The sequence below is a fragment of the Manis pentadactyla genome, chromosome 17 (genome assembly GCF_030020395.1).
Source record: "Manis pentadactyla isolate mManPen7 chromosome 17, mManPen7.hap1, whole genome shotgun sequence".
In the NCBI taxonomy this organism is placed as follows: domain Eukaryota; kingdom Metazoa; phylum Chordata; class Mammalia; order Pholidota; family Manidae; genus Manis; species Manis pentadactyla.
Window position 1 is genome coordinate 54,998,669 of NC_080035.1, and position 18,960 is coordinate 55,017,628.

General features: G+C 45.1%; 1 protein-coding gene across 3 annotated transcripts in view; it reads left to right on the forward strand.

The window, feature by feature from the left end:
* FARP1 (FERM, ARH/RhoGEF and pleckstrin domain protein 1) overlaps positions 1-18,960 on the forward strand; it is a 284,581-nt gene that overhangs the window by 197,504 nt on the left and 68,117 nt on the right. For all 3 annotated transcript variants that reach the window (XM_036893886.2, XM_036893885.2, XM_036893887.2), the window contains exons 4-5: positions 13,759-13,801; positions 16,442-16,520. In XM_036893886.2, the coding sequence (XP_036749781.1) occupies positions 13,759-13,801; positions 16,442-16,520 (122 nt within the window). The remainder of the gene's footprint in view (positions 1-13,758; positions 13,802-16,441; positions 16,521-18,960) is intronic.

The window sequence follows — 18,960 nt, forward strand, 5'->3', positions numbered from 1 at the left end:
ACATGTGTGTATACACAGACACACACTTGTGACCTACACTAATGTGAGGAGGCGATATCCTGAACTTCCCCCCCACCTCCATTCATGTAGACTGGAGGTCCTTCCTTTTCTGCACACAGAATCCGTTTCATCCTTTTTCAGTCTGATACCGCGCCACATAATGGGTGCGCCATAATTGACAGCCTCTGTGGTAAATGACGGGATACTTGGGTTGTTCCTAGACTTTTGCTATTACGGATGACGCTACAGTGAACATACTGGCGCGTTCATCTTTGCACTCACGGCCGAGTGTTGCAGCAGTTCCGACCCAAGGGCATGTAGCTCATGGCTGTTGTATTGGCAGCACAGTTCTGGGCCAAGCTAATGTGTTTGGGAAGCTGTTAATGATACGATTTGCTCTGTGATACAGAAAGAGGACTGTAGCTAGATTGGAAGAGGATAAGCCTGGAGTCAGGAAAGCTATTAGGGGCTTGCAGCATTTCAGGCAAGAGACTGTGCTGGATTGCTGCTAGTGAGGGGGACGGGGCTGGAGGGGGGCAGATGGATTCAAGAAATCTGGTGGGAGATCGGTAGGGATGTGACTGAATGGATGAGCTTATGAGGGGAGTGGGCTCAGAGCAGCTGGGTTTTCTGGCTTTGTCATCTGGGGGGACAGTGGCACCCATCAGGTGAAAGCCTCAGAGAGACCATGTCTGTGAAGGAAAAGGTAGGCAGTGAGTCCGTCCCGGACTGAAGGACTTGGGTGTCAGTGGGCATTCCAGGGCAGACAAATAGCAGGTGCATCTCCCGGAGCACACGAAAGATCTGAGCTGAAATTTGGATTCAAGAATATGATTATTTTACATATTAATTGAAATGCTGAAATTGGGTGAGAGTACAGAGAGTAAAAAAAAAGGAAGCAAGAATGAAACACCAGCCTGTAAGGGAAGAACAGAGTAGGAGGAACTCACAGGAAGGGAAGAGAAAGCACCAGGTGAGGGAAGCATCACAGAGCAGAGGAAGAGGCATTGCAAGGAAGGCCCGGACAGGAGGCAGGTAGGTAGGTGGTGAATGAGAGAGGCCATCACATACCTGAAAATGGGTGCAAGTTGTATTTTCTTGACTTACTCCAACCTCCAAATGCTCTTTGACATTTCCTAGTGCTTACATTAAATCTAAGCCTCCCTGACTCCCAGTCCTTTTTCTGATGTGGCAGGTGACCACAGATGGGTCACATCTAATTCCGTGTTCATTTTTCTATCTAACAATTATTTTGTGCCTACACTGCATTAGTCATCATACTTCATACTACAGGAGACACATGATATTAAGTGATGGCAAGAAGTAGTTTTGGTTTCCATTCATTAGAAGTGTGCAGCTTAATAAGAGAGATAAGGAAACGAATAATTACAGTACTGTGTAGCAAGTTCTATGGAACATTGCTTCATAAACTTATTTTATGTTAAAATAATGATTCTCAAAGCATGTGAAAACATGGCATCTCATGATTTCAAATGATCTGCCTGAGTGACTGCAGGTTCTAATGGCTTTTCTGTCTCCACTCTTGCCCTGTTCTGACCCAGCTGGAGTTCTTCTCTAAACTGTAAATGAGAAGTGGTGAGGGCACTAAGATTCAGAGAATTTTTCCATACCCAAGTCAACAAAGGAGCACATGATGAAGCTGGGGTCTAACCGTGTTCTCCTGACCCCAAGTGCAGTGCCTAGTGAACAGTGGATGCATCTGTGCTAGAATTCACAGACCCTTCCTGGGGACCTCTAGGACTGGCTTCTTTCAAGTTGTATCAGATTTTTATGGTTTCACTGCTTCCTTGTAATACTGTTTAGGAATCTGTTCAACTGCCTCATATGAAAAACCCAATAATGATGGCTTAAAGAGGTGTTTATTTGTCACACATAATAGTAGTAAAAGCCACCACCGTGTGCCAGACTCTTCTAGTCCCTGTGGACAGAACTGTGAACATGGCCCACATGCTAAAGCAGGGACCAGCAAACTTTCTTTGCAAAGGGCCAGATAGTAAATACTGTCTGTAGGCTTCGCAGGCCACAGGCCCTCTGCTGCAACTACTCAGGTCTGCCCTTGTAGTGAGAGGCAGCCATAGGAAAAATGTAAATGATTGGACGTGGCTTTGTTCCAGTAAAACTTTATTTGTAATACAGGAAGCCATAGTTTACCAACGCCTGCTCTGGAGAGCAGTAACTGTGCAAGGCATCATAGTTTACAGTATTTCATTCATTCCAGAAAGGCCTGTGACATGCCCTTTTTTTTGATGAGGAAGCCAAGGCTTAAAGAGGTTAAGTCATTTCCACAAAGGCACACAGCCAGGAAATGATAGGGCTGGGACTCAAACTCAGATGTGTCTAAATCCAAGCCTGCGTTCCCAGTCACCATTCTATTCTGATCATATTGCTCTATTTTGCTCTGTGTCAATTACAGAATGCCGAAATGAGAGATAATTTCATAACATTTTTTAAAGGGTTGTTTTGACAAAAATGATCTGTGGTGTTGGGTGGGGTGGTGAACGTGACGGGGAAAGTGTGTAAGGAGGATGTCTGGGGTCTGCCCCTGCTCTCTTTCCCAGTCTGGCGTTGGTTCTGTGGATGTAGTCAGTTTGCAAAGATTGAGTGAGCTGTACACTTAGAACATGTGTACTTTGTGTGTAAAACTTCAACATACACATACAACTTCAATGAAAGTTTCCCCCCAAAATGCAATGAAACAAGCACACAAGAGCAAAAATAATGATCAACACATGCCGAGAGGCGGGCTGATGCAACAACAGATCTCTAGAACTTTTCCATCCTGCAAAACTGAAGCTCATACTCTTAAACATTAAGCCCCTTTCCTCCTCCCCCAGCCCTGGGCATCCACCATTCTACTGCCTGTTCTTATGAGTTTGGCTGTATTACATACCTCATATCAGTGAAATCATGCAGTATTTGTCTGTTTGGCTTATTTCCATGAATATGATGTCTTCACGATTCATGCATGGTGTGGTGGATGATAGGATTTCCTTCCAGTTTAAGGCTGAATAGGTTCCACTGTATGGCTAGACCACAGTTTCATTTATCCATTCATGTGCTGATGGACATGTAGTTGCTTCCACCCCTTGGTGGTTGTGAATGATGCCTCAGGGATCTTGGGTGTGTTGTCATGATTACTTTTTAATGCTACTGTTGCAAATATTACCTTTGCTGGGCTTCATTTGGGAGGCTCCCAGACCAAGAGAAGCACACTGGTCTCAAAATGCCCAAACCTGTGCTTTCACAACTGGATTTTCCCTTTTATCTGTGCTCAGCGTGTGGGAAACTAGTTGTCCGCCAAGGTCTGTGGCATACAGGGTTGTGGACCTTTGTCTCTAAGCAGTAAGTTCAGGCACCTCACGTCCCAGCCTTGCCTTCTGCCCTTCCTGACTTCTTTTCTATTATGTAAAAGCTGAAGGGGAGAATGAGTGCTTTCTGTGATCTAAGATGTGTTTCTCGAGATTGGAAATGAACTAGTGATAATTAGTGATCAGTTATGCTCTGCCCTTCATTAGACATGCCCTTGGCTTGTCAGTCACTAGAGTTGATGGTTCTGTTTACACGCTTGTTGGCCTGCTGTGGTCCTTGAGTCCAGGCAGCCGTCCCCTGAGACTGCCCACAGGAGCAGGATGTCTTTTAATCAGCTTTTTCTTTTTTTGATTGAATGGGCTTTCTGTGGCAGCAATGCTATTGATCCTAGAAATCAAGACCCTGCACTGAATAATGCCAGCTAATTGGTACCTGGAGTCTGAAGGCTGATCAAAGGCCAGAAAGACACTAGCTCACCATGGGGGTGAACTCAGAGACCTGACTATCCTTGAACTTCTTTCTCTTCTGCACCACGGGCTCTACTATAAACCTGGTGCATCTTCTTGGTTCTTCACACCAGGGATCAGCAGAAAGAGCCAGAGGGTAAACGTTAGGCTTTGCAGACCCAACTATCTCTTAAGGCAACTGCCCAGCCTGGCGGCCCCAGAGCAGCCACAGAGGCTTGTAAACAAACGAGCATGGTTGTGCTCTAATAAAACTTTATTTATGCCCATCGGTATTTCATAGAGTTTTCTCATATCATGAAATATACTGCTTCTTTCAATTTTGTTTTGTTTTTTTCAACTGCTTAAAAATATAAAAGCCAATCTTCGCTCTTAGGCTGTACCAACGCAGGAGGTAGGCTGGACTTGACCCATGGGCCTTAGTTTGCCAATCTGTGCTTTATAATATTCCTCCAAGGTAGGCATTTTATCCCCCACATTTTATAGTGAGCAAATTCAGAGCAGTGACTTGCCAGTACTTAGCAATGAACTGTGTGTGTGACCAGGTTTATAAGCAGGATTCACGCGCAGGCTGGGCTCAGACGGTGCAAGCCAAGCACACTCTGCTACGTGCGGCTGCCCTGGCTCACGTGGCCCCATCTCGGGGAGGCTGCATAAACCTCTGTGGCAGGAACAGGTGTGTAAGATCTGCCTCTCTGGCCTGTTGAAGGTAGTGGGACACGCTCTGCGTTATGGCCTGTAAAATCTCTGTGTAAAATTTACTTTGTCACCTAGAAGCTGGGTAGATTCTGAACTTATTTGATTTTGTACATTATCGGAAAAATGGGATTACTAAATGACAGTTTTACATGACTCTTATGAAGATTAATTCAGATACTTTACAGCCATGAGTCCAGCAGGATTCCTGCACATAGTGGGCACTCAGATATCTAAGGTATTTTATGCTTACATTCTAGCTCAGAAACCAGTGAGGCTGGCCCACCCACCTTTTCTTAAAGCTCCATTGCTTAGTGGCCTGATAAAACAGTTCTAGTTTCTAACTAAATGTTTATAAGGCTCAGGAAGAAAATGGGCATCATTTTGTTCATTTTGTGTTCTTCTCCACGCCAGAAGAGCTTTGCCACTGGCAGGTGTCGTAGCTCAGGCTGCCCTAGCACTCTACCATACGCTGGGCGGCTTGACCTAGAGACATTCCTCTCTCCGGTGCTGGAGGCTGAAGTCTGAGGCAGGGTGCCAGCAGGGTCGGGTGCTGGTGGTCACTCTTCCTGGCTTGCAGGTGACCGCCTTCTCATTGTGCCCTCACTTGGCAGAGAGAGAGAGAGAGAGAGAGCACTTCCTCCTCTTCTAAGGCCACAGTCCTCATAGATCAGAGCCCCACCCCTAAGCCTTCATTACCTTGTAAAGACCCAGTTTGCAGACACAGTCACAGTGGGGGTTAGAACTTCGACATATGAATTCTGGAGGGACACCGTTCAGTTCCTAGCACCAGGCATGCCTTCCAGGGGCTTGAGGTCACAGAGGTCATGACTACCTGGGATGGCAGCCACCCCGCACTGGTGGTTTCCCAGCCCGACTGGGGTTGGACAGACCTCCTTCATCTATGCTACTTGCAGGCTCCTGACCGTGCTCCTTCCTGGCGGTCTGAGGACATCTGAGGCCGGAAAGACTCTTTGCAGAACATGCCAGGGGAAAAGGGTGAAGGGTGTTGCAGAACTAGGACAGATGGATGTTTGGGGAGCCGGCAGAGGTGAGGCTGTGAGTGACTCGGTCACCGTGCAGGGTAGCACCATGATTTGACCCACAGCAGCCGTGTTTGCAGGCAGGTTCCAGAGGAGGCAGAGCTCCCCTGTGCAGAGAGGCTGAGTGAAGAACAAGTCACTGGAAAAAGAGCTATAGGTAATGTTCCATTTCTTAAGCCAGACGGAAGATAATGGTTTTTGCTTTCATTCATCGGTTAATTAGAAGACTTTGAGAAGCTTTTGGTTTACAGAATTGAGCAGAAAGTGCAGAGAGGTCACACGTACTAGGAACTTACACACAATGTCCCCTATTATTAACATATTGCATTAGTGTGATAATGTATGTAAATTATTGATGAGCCAATATTAATACATTATTATTATACAAAGTTTACATTAGGTACTTTCTGTAAGTTTTTGACAAATGTATTAATGAATATATCTGCCATCAGAGAATCATAAAGAATAGTTTCACTGCCCTAAAAATTCCCTGTGCTCCACCTAAGGATCCCTGCCTCCTCTCTGCATCCTTGGCGGCCACTGACCTTCCCCTTCAACATTTTGTTATTTTTTATATTCTTGATGCTCTAGCATCTGGGACCTTGCTGACTGGACAGAGATTGCCCTTCCCAGGCTAGTGAGAGGTATTAAAACCTCAGACTACAAGTGTGGATTTGTCTTTTTCTCCTTGCACTTCGATTAGTTTTTGCTTCATGTATTTTGAAGTTCTGTTAATACGTGTATAAATGTTTAAGATTTCTACATCCTCTTTATTAATTGACTCCTTTATTATTAAGAAATTGCCTTCTTTATCCCTGGTGATATTGTTTGTTTTGATTACTTTGATACTTATATAACCCCTTTAGGTTTTTAAAATTAATACTGTCGTTAGCATGACATACGGTTTTCCATCTTTTTCTGCTTAATTTCTTTATGTCTTTATATTTGCAGTGCGTTTCTTGTAGGTAGGATACGGTTGGGTCTTGCTTTTTTGTCCAATCTGATAATCCTGATTTTTATTGGCAGGGTTTAGACCATTTACATTTAATGTGATTATTGATAATGGTTTCAATAGGTCATTTTGTTATTTGCTGTTTTTCTCGTCCATTCTTTGTTCCTTTTTTCTGCCTTCCTTTTGATTAACTGAATGTTTTCATGATTCCATTTTACCTTCGTTGTTGGCTTGCAAGCTGTAACTCTTTGATTTGTAACTTCAATGGTTGCTTTGGGGGTTATAATGTATATCTTTAACTTATCAGAGCCTGCCTTTAAATGATATGTCACCATACATAGAGCATAAGACTGGATGGTGTACTTTTCCATTTTCTCCTTTCTGACCTTTTGGCAGCCTTTCTTTCTTATAATACTTTCCCTTCTCCTTTACCCTTCCCTTGCCATTTTCTCTCTTTTGGGATTCCTATTCCATGTATAATAGGCTGCCTAAAACTGTTCTATAAATCTGATGATCTATTCACTTATTGGTGCTTTTTCTGTGTTTCATTTTGAATTGTTTCTATTGCAAGATCTTGAAGTTCATTAGTATTTCTTCTGCAGTGTGTGATCTCATGTTAATCTCTTTCAATGTGTTTCTGATCCCACACAATGTAGTTTTCATCCTAGGAGTTTAATTTGGGTCTTTTGTATATCTTCCATATCTCAACCTTTTGAACATAGATAATATTAGTAATAACTACCTTTATGTCCTTTTCTATTAATTCTAATTTTTATGCTAGTTTTAGGTCATATTTGATTTTTTTTTCTTGTCTAATTATGGGTCATGTTTTCTTCCTTTGTAAGTGTGGTGATTTTCTTTATTTGATATCAGTTATTGTGAATTTTACCTTGTTCAATACTGGACAGTTTTGTATTCCTATAAATTTTATTGAATGTTCTGTGCAATTAAGGTATTTGGAAGCAATTTAGTCTTTTCTGATCCGGCTTTTAAGACTCATTATGTGGGACTAGCATAGCAGACAATCTGAAGTTAATTATTCGCTGCTGCTGAAGGATAACCTTCAGCACACGACCCAGCACTGGGAATCATGAGGCCTTCCAGTCAGGCTGGTGAGAATAGGAACATTCCTAGCCCTGTCTGAGCACTAGGTACTGTCACCTCTGATTATTCCATTACTTCTTTCCCCCCAATCTTGGGTACTTCCCCCACAAGACTACACTGATCAGTGGTCAGCTGCCCACCCAAGGGTGACCCTCTCTACTCTCCTGAGCTCTCTCTGGAGATAGCTTTCCTTGCTACCTTGGCCCCCTACACTCTCAGACCCATCTTTTCAACTCATGGATTTTGCAAGCTCTTACTGCCTGCACCGCCGCCTATAAACTTGCTCAGATAGAGGCTAGGGTAACCGTAGAGATGATGATTTTCTTTTCTTGTCTCTTGGGGATCCCTGTTTCTCATTGCCTGATGTTCCAAGTCCTCAGATCTGTTGTGTTTAGGAATCGTTTCCATTGTTTGGTGGTTTTATGTTGGAAGATATATCTAGTCCTTGTTACTCCATTTTGATCAGAATTGGAAGTCTCTAATAGGTTTTTTAAGAGAAGGCACATTTAACATATCTTTTAAAAATTAAATGTAAATTTAATATTAAGGTTAATACGAACAATTATATTCAAACAGATTATGACAAACAAAAAGTTATTTCTTCTAGGCGTCAGTCTACAGAAAGAACTTATTTGTTGCAGTAATCCTAAACCTGGATGAATTTCTGTGACATATTTTATTTGGTTCCTATATATGTTGATGATGAAATATTTTTTTGTTGTATGTTTCAAACATGAAAAGGAGAACTGAGCTTTTATTGAGTCCTTAAGCCTTCAGAGGGGCAGCATATTATGTTGCAGAAAAAGCACAGGTTTGGAGTCAAATGCACTTGATGTTGAATTTCAGCTGTGGGACTTTGGACAACTTAAATAAGCTTTCTGAGCCTGGCTTCCTTCCTGTGAAAAATGACCACATTGTTATGAATATTAACTGAGAATGTATAAAGCACCTAGCCAGTGCCTGGCACACAGTAGGTGCTCAGGAAATAGTCTCTTCCCTGACCCCTGTCTGACACCAAGTAACTGAGCCAATTATAATAAGATCCTCTCCAAGATATCTTAAATAGCTTATTTGCCAGTACAATTCACCTAAAATGCCATTCACTAACAATAGGGGCAAATGATGTTTCAGGAGAGAAGAGAATGCCTTTGTCAGCACCTTGGCAGTAAAGCATTTCTTCTTGCCTGACGATATTTCAGTGCAGAGAACACATTCCAGAAGGGAAAATCACCCTCACAGGGAATTGCAGAAAAATAAGGAGGCTGCCTGAAAAAAAAAAAAAGGCAAACAGAAAGATGGGGCTGGAAAGCTGTGTTGAAACCAAATTGTGGGAGATAGGTGTTATGGCTGAATTGTGTCCCCCCAGAATTTGTATGTTGAAGCTCTAATGCTCAGTACCTCAGAATGGCTAGACAGTTGACCCTTGAACAACGTGGGTCTGAACTGTGCAGGTCCACTTATATATGATTTTTTTTTCCAATAAATACATTGGAAAATTTGGGGGGGATTTGAGACAATTTGAAAAAAAAACACTTTCTAGTCTCTAGCATCCTTTATTATAGGAATACAAAATATAATACATATACACAATATGTGTTAATTGACCATATTATCAGTAAGGCTCCGGTCAACAGCGAGCTATTAGTAAAGTCTGGGGGGAGTCAAAAGTTGTATGTGGATTTTCTGCTGTATTGGTGTCAGCCCCCAACTCCCACATTATTCAGGGGTCCACTGTACTTCAAATAGGGCCTTTAAAGAGGCAATAAGTTAAAACCAGGTCATGAGAGTGGGCCCGATGCAATCCAACTGTTATCATTTTAGGAGGAGGAAATTTGGAGATACCGCGAAGACACCAGGGGGAGACCATGTGAGGGTACAGCCAGAAGGTGGCCATCTGCCCTCCAATGGGTTTTTTTAAAAGAAAGTCACACTTAACATATCTTTTAAATGTAGCAAAATGTGAAAAAGCCGGTGAGAGAGAGACCGCTGGAGAAACCAAATCTGGGACACCTGGATCCTCCGGAAATACATGTCTGTTGCCCCTGCCACCCTGTTACTTTGAAGATCTAGCCAACTCTTACTACAGGCCTTCAGATACCAGCAGGGCAAGTACCTTGATTTGGTGAATCCTACCGACAGAAATGACATTTCTCCAAGCCCATTCATTTTCACCAAATCCCCCTGCAGCCAGGACATGTGGGTGTGCAGGTGAGCGGCGGCGAGCAGCAGCCTGGGATGGAGAGCACAGGGGTGTGTGGCTGGGCTCAAGGGCTGGGGGATGGCTTAGAGATAGATCACTACAACTGCTGCCCTCCAGAGAGCCACTGGCAGGGAAAGAAAGATTAGGGCACTTCTGTTGCCTTTTTAACTCATCTGGAACTTGTTTCTGTGCTGCCTAGGTTGAATGAACAGGCGATTTGTCTGACGACCTAGTCCAGTTCAAATGCTTCCCAGTAGCCCTCCTTATATATCAAACGTCAAGCCTTTAACTCCAGTCAAGCAGCAACCCTATTTTTCCTTCTTGCCCCTTCTAGCTCATCCATTTACAGCAGTTTAAGTCATACACATGCAAGACCTTTTCTCTGGGCTTTGCAAATAGCAATCTATCTGGCAAATGGAGAGGTTCTAACCCGCCCCGGGATCTCACCCAGGCCACTTTAGCTGTGATGTGACCGAAGCCTTGCAGCATGATGGCTGCAGAGTTCTACCAAACCCCCTAACGCAAGCCAGTCTGATGTTCCCAGACCTACATGTTCCAAAACCCACATGCTCAATTGGCTCAAATTGGTGCTTGTATTTGATGCTTTCCACAGAAATGCCAGAAACAGAAGAGAGATGTTTTAAAACAATTCATAAAATTGGCAACTACATTGCCAGAACACAGTTGTTTTGTCCTGAGCAGTTTGCACAGTTTAGGCAGTCTCTGTGGCAGATGGTGAGCGAGCTCCGAGATGGTTCCCCAGAGGCCTCCATGGAGGCCAAAAGAGCACAGGATGGCAGGCCCCGAGCGGGCACTCAGCAGCCCCGGGGAATCCACCGGAAGTCTCCAGTGAACTGTCGCCCCTGCAGCGCAGCTGCTTCAAGTCCTCCCCACTCACCCCCGCCCTCCCGCCCTCAGATTTTACAGGGGAAGCAAGGTGTCAGAGGGGAGCCTTATTATTTTCTCAAAACAGAATTGTAACCTTACTTAGATGTGTTATCTTTCTCTACCCCCCAGTGGAAGAGCCCTTCTTTCTTCCTCAGGCAGTGCCCTGAGTTTTAGAGCCATCTTCCCACCTGTCCCAGGTCCCTTAGGACGCCGGTTACTCCTTCCTGCTCGTATGAATCCCTCCCCTTTTTAAATGCACCTCAGGCTTTCCTGTTAAAAACAAGCAAATAAACAATACCTTTATTTGATTCCTTACTCCTAGTTTCCTGCTGCCTCCTTTAGTCTAGACCCTCCACTGAGTCAGTTGACCAACAGATATTCCGGTTCTCATCTTATTTGACCTTTCAGCAGTCCCGGGTGGTCTTCCTTCTGGAAACACCGACCTCCCGCGGCCTCTGGGACGCGGCTCCCCTTCCTTCTTCCCCTCCCACCCTCCTCCTCCCCCGCCTGGCCGCTCCAGGAGGAGGGGTTGCCAGGGTCAGTGCGTCTCACCCTCCGGTTGCGTCCTCCACGGAGGCAGTATGGTGGTGACTTCTAAACACGCGATCTCCTGCCCAGCGTCTTGCCCGAGCCCTGGGCGGGTGTGCCCCACCGTTTCCATCCTGTCTGTTTCTCATGAAGTCCAGGGGCGCCTCATCAAATCGAGCGTGTAGAGCCCCCGTCCTGGCCCTCATCCAGGCCTCCCTGGGCTGTGAACTGCACCAGCCCCCGCCCAGGTGCACCGGGCAGAAATCTCGGTGCGGTTCCGCCCAGTCTCCTCCCGCAGCCAGCGCGCCCAGCCCGCCGACAGATCCCACGGGGCTTCACCTCCTACATTTGTCTCAGATGTGCCCCTGCCCTCCTGGTCCAAAATACCATCCCCTCTTGCCCGGACAATTGCAGCAGGTCCCCGCGCATCTGACCTGGCCCCTCGGTGGTTCGTTCCCACGCCGCCAGACTCATCTTCTGTTGCAGCGCCCATCTGATCGCGGCAGCCCCTTGATTAACGATGCCTCTGCGTCGCTCTCAGGATCAGGACCAAGAACCCCAGCATGGCCTCTGCAGCCGCGCCGGCCTCCTTTCCCTTCGGGCATCTGGGCATCTGGGCAAGTGCATCTACTGTGCGTCTCCGTATGTTCCTACGTCTCTTCCCCTCCGAGCCCCGCGCAGTCACGTGCTCAGGGCCGTGTTCCCTGGACAATGTCACGTTCCTGTCGCGTCCCAGGTTCCTCCGCCTCCTGTCCTCCCGTGACCGGGTCCGACTCAGTCCCAGGCACAGGGAGCCCTCTGGGATGCCTTCAGCTTCTCTCGGGTGCGTCTTCACCTTTGTTGGGAAGCTGGATCCGTTTTCTCATTAAATGGAGATACATTTATCTTACCCATCTTTCAGGATTCTTAGGAGGCATACAGTGTATCGCACAAATGATAATGGCTGTTTTAAAGATTATTCTCTCTTGTTTTAAGGTTGAAGTTTATGTGGCTGACAGTGGCAGTGAGCCTAAGCCAACTAGTACCATCATTTTCCTCTCTTCTGGGAGAACAGCTGGGAATGGGGAATACAGAAATGAGAATCTCATCACAAAATCTTGTTTAGTTTTTTCATTGCGAGAATTCTTTGGGGCTCCTTGAAGGCCATTTGGGGAATGCAGGAAGGCAGAAGACAAGAAATCACCCACTTTTCCTTTACCCTTCCAAACACATTTTCCCACATTCTTAAATATTCAAGAAGAACGTCGTTTTTAATGCCTGCATGGTAATGAGTACTGTTTTATTTATTTTACGTTATTGTAAAACTGCTGTGATTAGCGTTCATTGCGCATAAATCATTGTGTGCATAAATGTGTAATCTCCCAAAGTTGAATTACTGGATGAAAGAATTTGTGTAGGAACACTTTTAGGCTTTAGATAATTATTCCTTAATTATTCTCTGAAATAAAATAATAAATAGAACTGAAACATATCAGTTGATACAGCCACCAATAGAGTAAGAGATGCCTGTTTCCCTGCACCATTACCAACTCTGGGCATTATAAAACACAAATACATATGTACACCCAGGCATATCTAAATGTAGATTCAAGGCTGGAAATGGAATTTGACTAAATTCACAGTTGTAGTGTAAATTATTCTAAATTTGAACATTTTCCCATTAGCTGTTGGGTTTTACATTATTTGGGGTGTTCTCTTTTTCATACTTAATTATAAAACCCTCTTTTATATTAAGCTCACTAACCTTGTTTCTGTCATACATGCCAATATGAGCTTCAGGAGAACCCTCTTCTAATGACCACAAGTTCAATGGAAGTTTAAATAAAAGCATGTCTGAAATGGGGTAATGTGGTTAACTTACGCTTTATTAGTAAGGGCAGCTGGTTTCTGTTTTGTTTGTGTGTTTGTTTTTTAATCTTGCCACTCAAACTGCATGCTAAGGGGCATGTGCGTGATGAGTCTGGACTTGGCAGGCGGGCCTGACTTCAGTCCTAGCTCTGCCTCTGCTGCTGAGAGACCTGGACAAATACTGGGCCAATAAAGGTCTTGGCTTTCTCTCCTGGGTAACAGGAATCCTTCTAGCCTTGTTTTAAGAAGTAAATACTTATGGATAGTGCCTGTTGCAGAGGTGGTATTCTATAAATACTCATTCCCTTTCCACTGCCCTCAGAGATGTGCTGTCTGCACACACAGACACGTGCATTTTGTTTCATTAATGAGCATGCATGTGTCACTCAGCTTATAGCCTGACATACAGTTGGAGAATAGCTGCAAATAGCTGACTGTGATAAAAGTATAAATAAAAGGAGAAACATTCTTAGTAAACTGTATGAGTCTAGGGGAGATTTTGATTTCAAAGCTCAGGGATAATATTAGCAAATTTGGGTCTGTTCTGTAAAAGTGGTGGACGATATAAGATGGCATTCTGGAGGAAAAAAGAGCAGACGGCCTCAAATATGCAAAAATACTTTGATTTTAAACAGCTCCAAGTGAAGTCTCGAAATACACTCCTTTGAGAATTTATGTCTCAGTCTCTTCTTTTTTCCTTTGTAGGTGTGGCTGGATCTCTTAAAACCTATTGTCAAGCAGATTAGAAGTGAGTATATACTCTGTGTGTAACAGTGATGTTAACTGTAAAGCCAGACATTTTCCTCGTCTAGATCACCGTTTGCCCTGTGGCATCGAGCATTAGTGACAAACTTTTTTTTTTTTTACCTGTGATTGCTTTTCATCATCCACTAATCCACATACTATTAAAATGTATCTTCTGCAATTTTAATATATAACCACTTGGTAACTAAAACCTTACTAGGAAAATCAGATATTGTTTTGATTAACAAGTAAAGCATGCTGTTAAGCCCCAGGATTATTGAGCTTGGCTTGTCTAGGCCCATGTTTCTTACTGTCCCTTTTGAAACGGGAAGGTTGAGCCATTTATTCATAAAATTTGTCCTAGGTTTTTGTTCTGCCTCTTTAGAGTCTGTGAAAGCAGAATGCATGTGTTGTGTTGAAAATAATGTGCCAGAGAGAGAAAGTGTGTGTGGGGGGGGGCTGTGTGTGTGTGGGTGGGTGTGGGTGTGCGTGGGGGTGTGTGTGGAGGTGTGGGGGGGGTGTGGGCGTGTGTGTGTGGGTGTGTGGTGGGGTGTGGGGTGTGTGGGGGGGTGTATGTGTGGTGTGTGTGTGTGTGTGTGTGTGTGTTTCTGGATGCCAAGCAGAATTGGAGGGAGTCTGGTTTGCATTTAGGCCATGTATTGGAGAAAGATCTAGGAGAGGAGTAAGGAAAGAGAGCATTTGCTTTTTCTCTCCCTTCTTATGTGCCTCGGCTCTGGCCCATTCTCCGCTCTTTCTGCTTTGAGATCAAGTTCAGAGTCAAGCTGTGTTCTCAGCCTTCCCAAGTGGTCCCTCACTGCAGCCAGAGACGGGGCAGCAGTTTGAGGAACTGTGTTCCCTTAAGTTCGACATGAAGCACACAATACCTGCTGCGATCGTTTTTGTGTCTGGTTAAGAAACCCCCCCAGGCCGCTTCCAGCAGTTTATGTGGATGTAATAAACAAGCACACAGTGTCTGTATGGCCCTTATGTAATTGAAATTGATATTGCTCTTCTGTCATTTAAATTAATCAATTATCAATGCCGAAGCAGCCATTGTTTGTTTAACATTTACTGGATGGCTGACCAGCCACTAAGTGATAGGGGAACAGGTCGCTGAGAGAAGCCCCAGGCCTGATGGGAGGAGGTAGCACAGTCCAGACTGAGGGCTTCTGTCCCTGCAGTAGCTCATGGAGGGGACTGCTGGTGCGGGAATGTACCTTTTAGCACATCACCAAATGCAGACTAGAGACAGCATCTGTCGTCGTTGGGCAACAGTGGTGGCGGAGTGGGTGTGAGGGGCTTCTCCTGTTCATCCCGGTGGGCTGTGACTGGCCCTGGGTGACAAAGCTGTCATTTTGCCTGTAGTGCTAGCGTCTTCCAGCTTCAGGTGTTTTGAGGATCTGAATAACCTCCCTGAATTCCCTGCCTGTGACAGATGTGGAGAGGGAATAGCGCATCCTTCCTGGCTTCCCCATTTTGTTACTGTTATTTCATGATCCCTAATTGACAAGTGAGGGTTTCTGTTAATTTTTAGAGTGATTAGAGAAAAGGAGCCCAGCTTCTCTGGCTCCAGTATTTCTGTGCCCTGTTTACCCCTCCTAATTCTGTATATATTGCCATCATTTTCAACTTATGAAACAGCATGTTTAGATTTTTCTAAACTTGAGTGTGTGACCATAGAAATTATAATAAAACATCCATTTTTTGTGATATTGAAAGGTAGGAGAAAAAGACATGTTCTGCTTTTATACAGCTGTTGTTAAAATTTGGATTGCATTGTAGTGCCTTACATTTCATAGAATATAAACTCATTGCTGTTATTGCAAGTGGCAGAACCTGTAAGAGGCTCTTTTGTTTAGCTTATACATCAAAACAAACTCCAACTCAGGTTACAAATTATGTTCTATTTTTTTCCCCATTAGTGCCATGAGGTCTATAGCTCTTTTATTTACAGTTGTTATCCTCGATGTTCTGGTTCAATTCTGAAAAGATATTCATCCCATTCTCAGTCTCCCCATGCTCTCCCTCCCAGATCTCCCTCCAGACTGTGTCTGAACGCATCAGTGAGCTGGTTTTAGACATGTAGAAAGGCTTTGGCTGACCGTGACGGGGCAGGGCCACCTCTTGTTTATGGTTTCTCTCCAGAGCTCAGGAGAGCACCTGGCAGATAGGTGCAAGATACATATTTGATGAACACGGCAGCTGTACCCTGTAGATAGGTAAACATAATAAATTACATAACTTTCATAATTATTTCAAGCCTGTATTTGGACTGAAGCAGCCAAATAGAGACATTTTTTAAGACAAATACCTATTTTTAAAAAACCTGGGTACAATTTTAAGTGTCCAAAGGAAAAGTTGAATACCTCAGTGTAATTAATACCCTTGTCACATTACTTTCTTAAAACAGGTATCTGTCTCCCTGCAGTCTGTAAACATGAACTAGTAAGTGAATTTACCCAGTTATTAGGTGACTTGGGCATGTACTCCGGCAGCTTGGAATGAGAGTCATTATTTGGTGTGTAATAGACCCTCTAAAGTCTTTTTCTTTAATTGCATTTGAAATTAAATTGCATTTTTCTTCAATTGCATTTAAATCAATAAACGCTTTACTGCTTTTGTGTCCCCCACCCCCACCTTTTAGGGCCAAAGCACGTTGTTGTTAAGTTTGTGGTGAAATTCTTTCCACCTGACCACACACAACTCCAAGAAGAACTCACAAGGTTAGTGATTTGGACATGGTGTTTATTGCTGAATGGTGCTGAGGAGAAGAGAAGGTTAATGTTTTAAGTTGACTGAGTAAACATTTTCCCAGCGTGTATTCACCCGGTATCTGCTCTGTGCCTGACACTTTAACCCCTGCTCTCTTGTGCTCACAGACACTGGGGGAAGACATGTTTTCCCTGAAACCTGGTTTCTCAAAGGCTGTGCTATGCAGTCAACTGGGGTTATTACCTGTTCCTATCATGTTTTCTCTTATATTTGTCAATCACAAGACAGTTTTAGGATGTGACTCTCCTCTGTGAAGCCAAGATGTTAACTCAGAGCTTCTCTTTGCTGCTGCCATGGGTGGGCAGACACGAACTGGGTCATTTCTCTGAAAATGTGGCCAAGTGGGAGGGGCGTGAGCACTGGGTCGGACCTGCCCTTGGTAGCTGTGGGACCGGCCGGTTCTTGCTCCCTGTGGGCCTCTGTCCATGTGACTGCAACACATCCTTGGCCAGCGTTTGTCCTGAGGGTTAAGCACCATTGTACGTACTGTGGCTGGAACCCACTGGGTAGGGATGCTGTGAATGGTAACTGTCACCATCATCAACATCATTGTCACTACTCAGTTTATGATTTGCAGCAAGACACACAGTATTCTAGAAGAGAGCAGAGACTGGGGGAGCACAGGAAGATGAAATGCCTCCCTTTCAAAGTTCCCTCATAGGACCCTGGTCGGACCAGCCAGATTCCTGCCACACATGCCTCTCAAGCTATAGTAGCTGTTTAAGACCAAGGCTCTGACGTTTTTCTCCTCCTCTCGGTACGGGGTACAGTGTTTTGGGGGCTTGATCATCATTATCAAAGGAATGACATTCAGTCAGCAGTGTACACTGTGTACAAGCATTGTTCTGGGCCCTGGGAATATAGTGGTGAAAAGAGAAGCTGGACTCTCCTGGGAACAGACTAAATGATTAAGGAAACAAGAACAATATCAGATAATGGTAAGCGCTCCTTAGGTACCTGAGGTAGAATGAGCTGATAGAAGGTGCCGGGTAACCACGCCAGGGAGGTTGGTCTGGGCTGCTGCTGTCAGGAGGTGATGAGGATCTGTCAGTCATCTTTGGAGGTAGAGCTTTCCAGTTAGAAGGAACAGTTAGGCAGTGCTCGAGGCAGGAACCAGCTCCAGGTGTTCAAATACCTAAACGAAGGCCGGCCTGGGGAATGTTGAGGATGACGTGCGGTGAGGTGGGACAGAGGCCCGGTGGTGTGTGGTATAGGTGCTGGGGGAGGGTGGCAGCAGAGAATCCAGGGAAGGAGCCAGTGCTGTGGCCCAGGCCGGGTGACGCAGCGAAGGAGGCGGCAGGAACAGAAACAGAGAGGTGCCAGAGATGGGGTCTCTTGGTCCTGGTGATGGCTGGGGCTGGGGACTGAGGGAAGAAGAGGGGGACTTGGACTGTGACGCGAGCAACTGGATGGGTGGTGCTGGTGATAAGTCCACGGGGAAGGAGAGGTTTGGGGCGGGGCAGAGAGTCACGAGTTCGGTTCTGCCAGGCCACATGTGAGACACCTTCTAGACACCCGTGGCTGCGTCAGGAAGGGCACTGGGTCCACAGATGTGGAGTTCCAGGAAAGGCTGAAGTTGAAGACTCTTTCCACGGCTTTATGTTTTATGAATGAGCCGCCACTAATTGTTTACCTCCACTGACGCAGTCAGGTGGCCAGGAATTGCAGAAGCCCCAGCCTTCTGGGAACTACATGAAGTTTGCTGGAACATTCCATGCAGAGGAGAGGCAGCTGGGGCCGCAGTGCTGAGTTGCACAGTGGAGTCTCACACAGCGTCATGACCGAGGCTACTGCATCTCGGTTTCCTGGGCTGATTTTCCCCTGATGGAACGCTATTTGCACATTCCAAAATATTGGAATAAATCTAAAGGTGAGTCCAGCTGTGGGTGAGCAGCACACCTTTTCTGCCTGCGCCTCACTGGACCTCTGTTCTGCGTAGGAAGTTGGCGGCGTAATCCTCCTTTTCCCTCCCCATCTACTTTGTGACGAGTTGGCGCCTTTTCAGTTTTTGTGATTCTCTGTCTCAAGGGTGCGTAGTTTTCTAGTTTTCTGGTCCTTGTTCTAAAATTCCGTGCAGCTGGTCCCCATCAAGCCAAGCGGGCTTGGTATTTTGCCAGCTGCTCTGTCCAATCTGATAAATTCCTCAAGTTACAGGAGCTCAGGTGGATGAGGCAGGTTGGGGTTTTTTGTCGTCTTTGTTTTCTGGCTCCCAGTGTTAACTGACATTTTAAAAATCCTTTCTGAGGAGAGACTTTATTTGGCTCAGGGATGAATAAAACTAATGTGAAATTTAGAAGTTTCTCCATTGCTTTCCATTTTGTCACAAGGTGTCACGTGAAGGGGGCCTCCCGGGTCCAGTGTATCCCCCAGCACTCCTCCTTCCTGTATGAG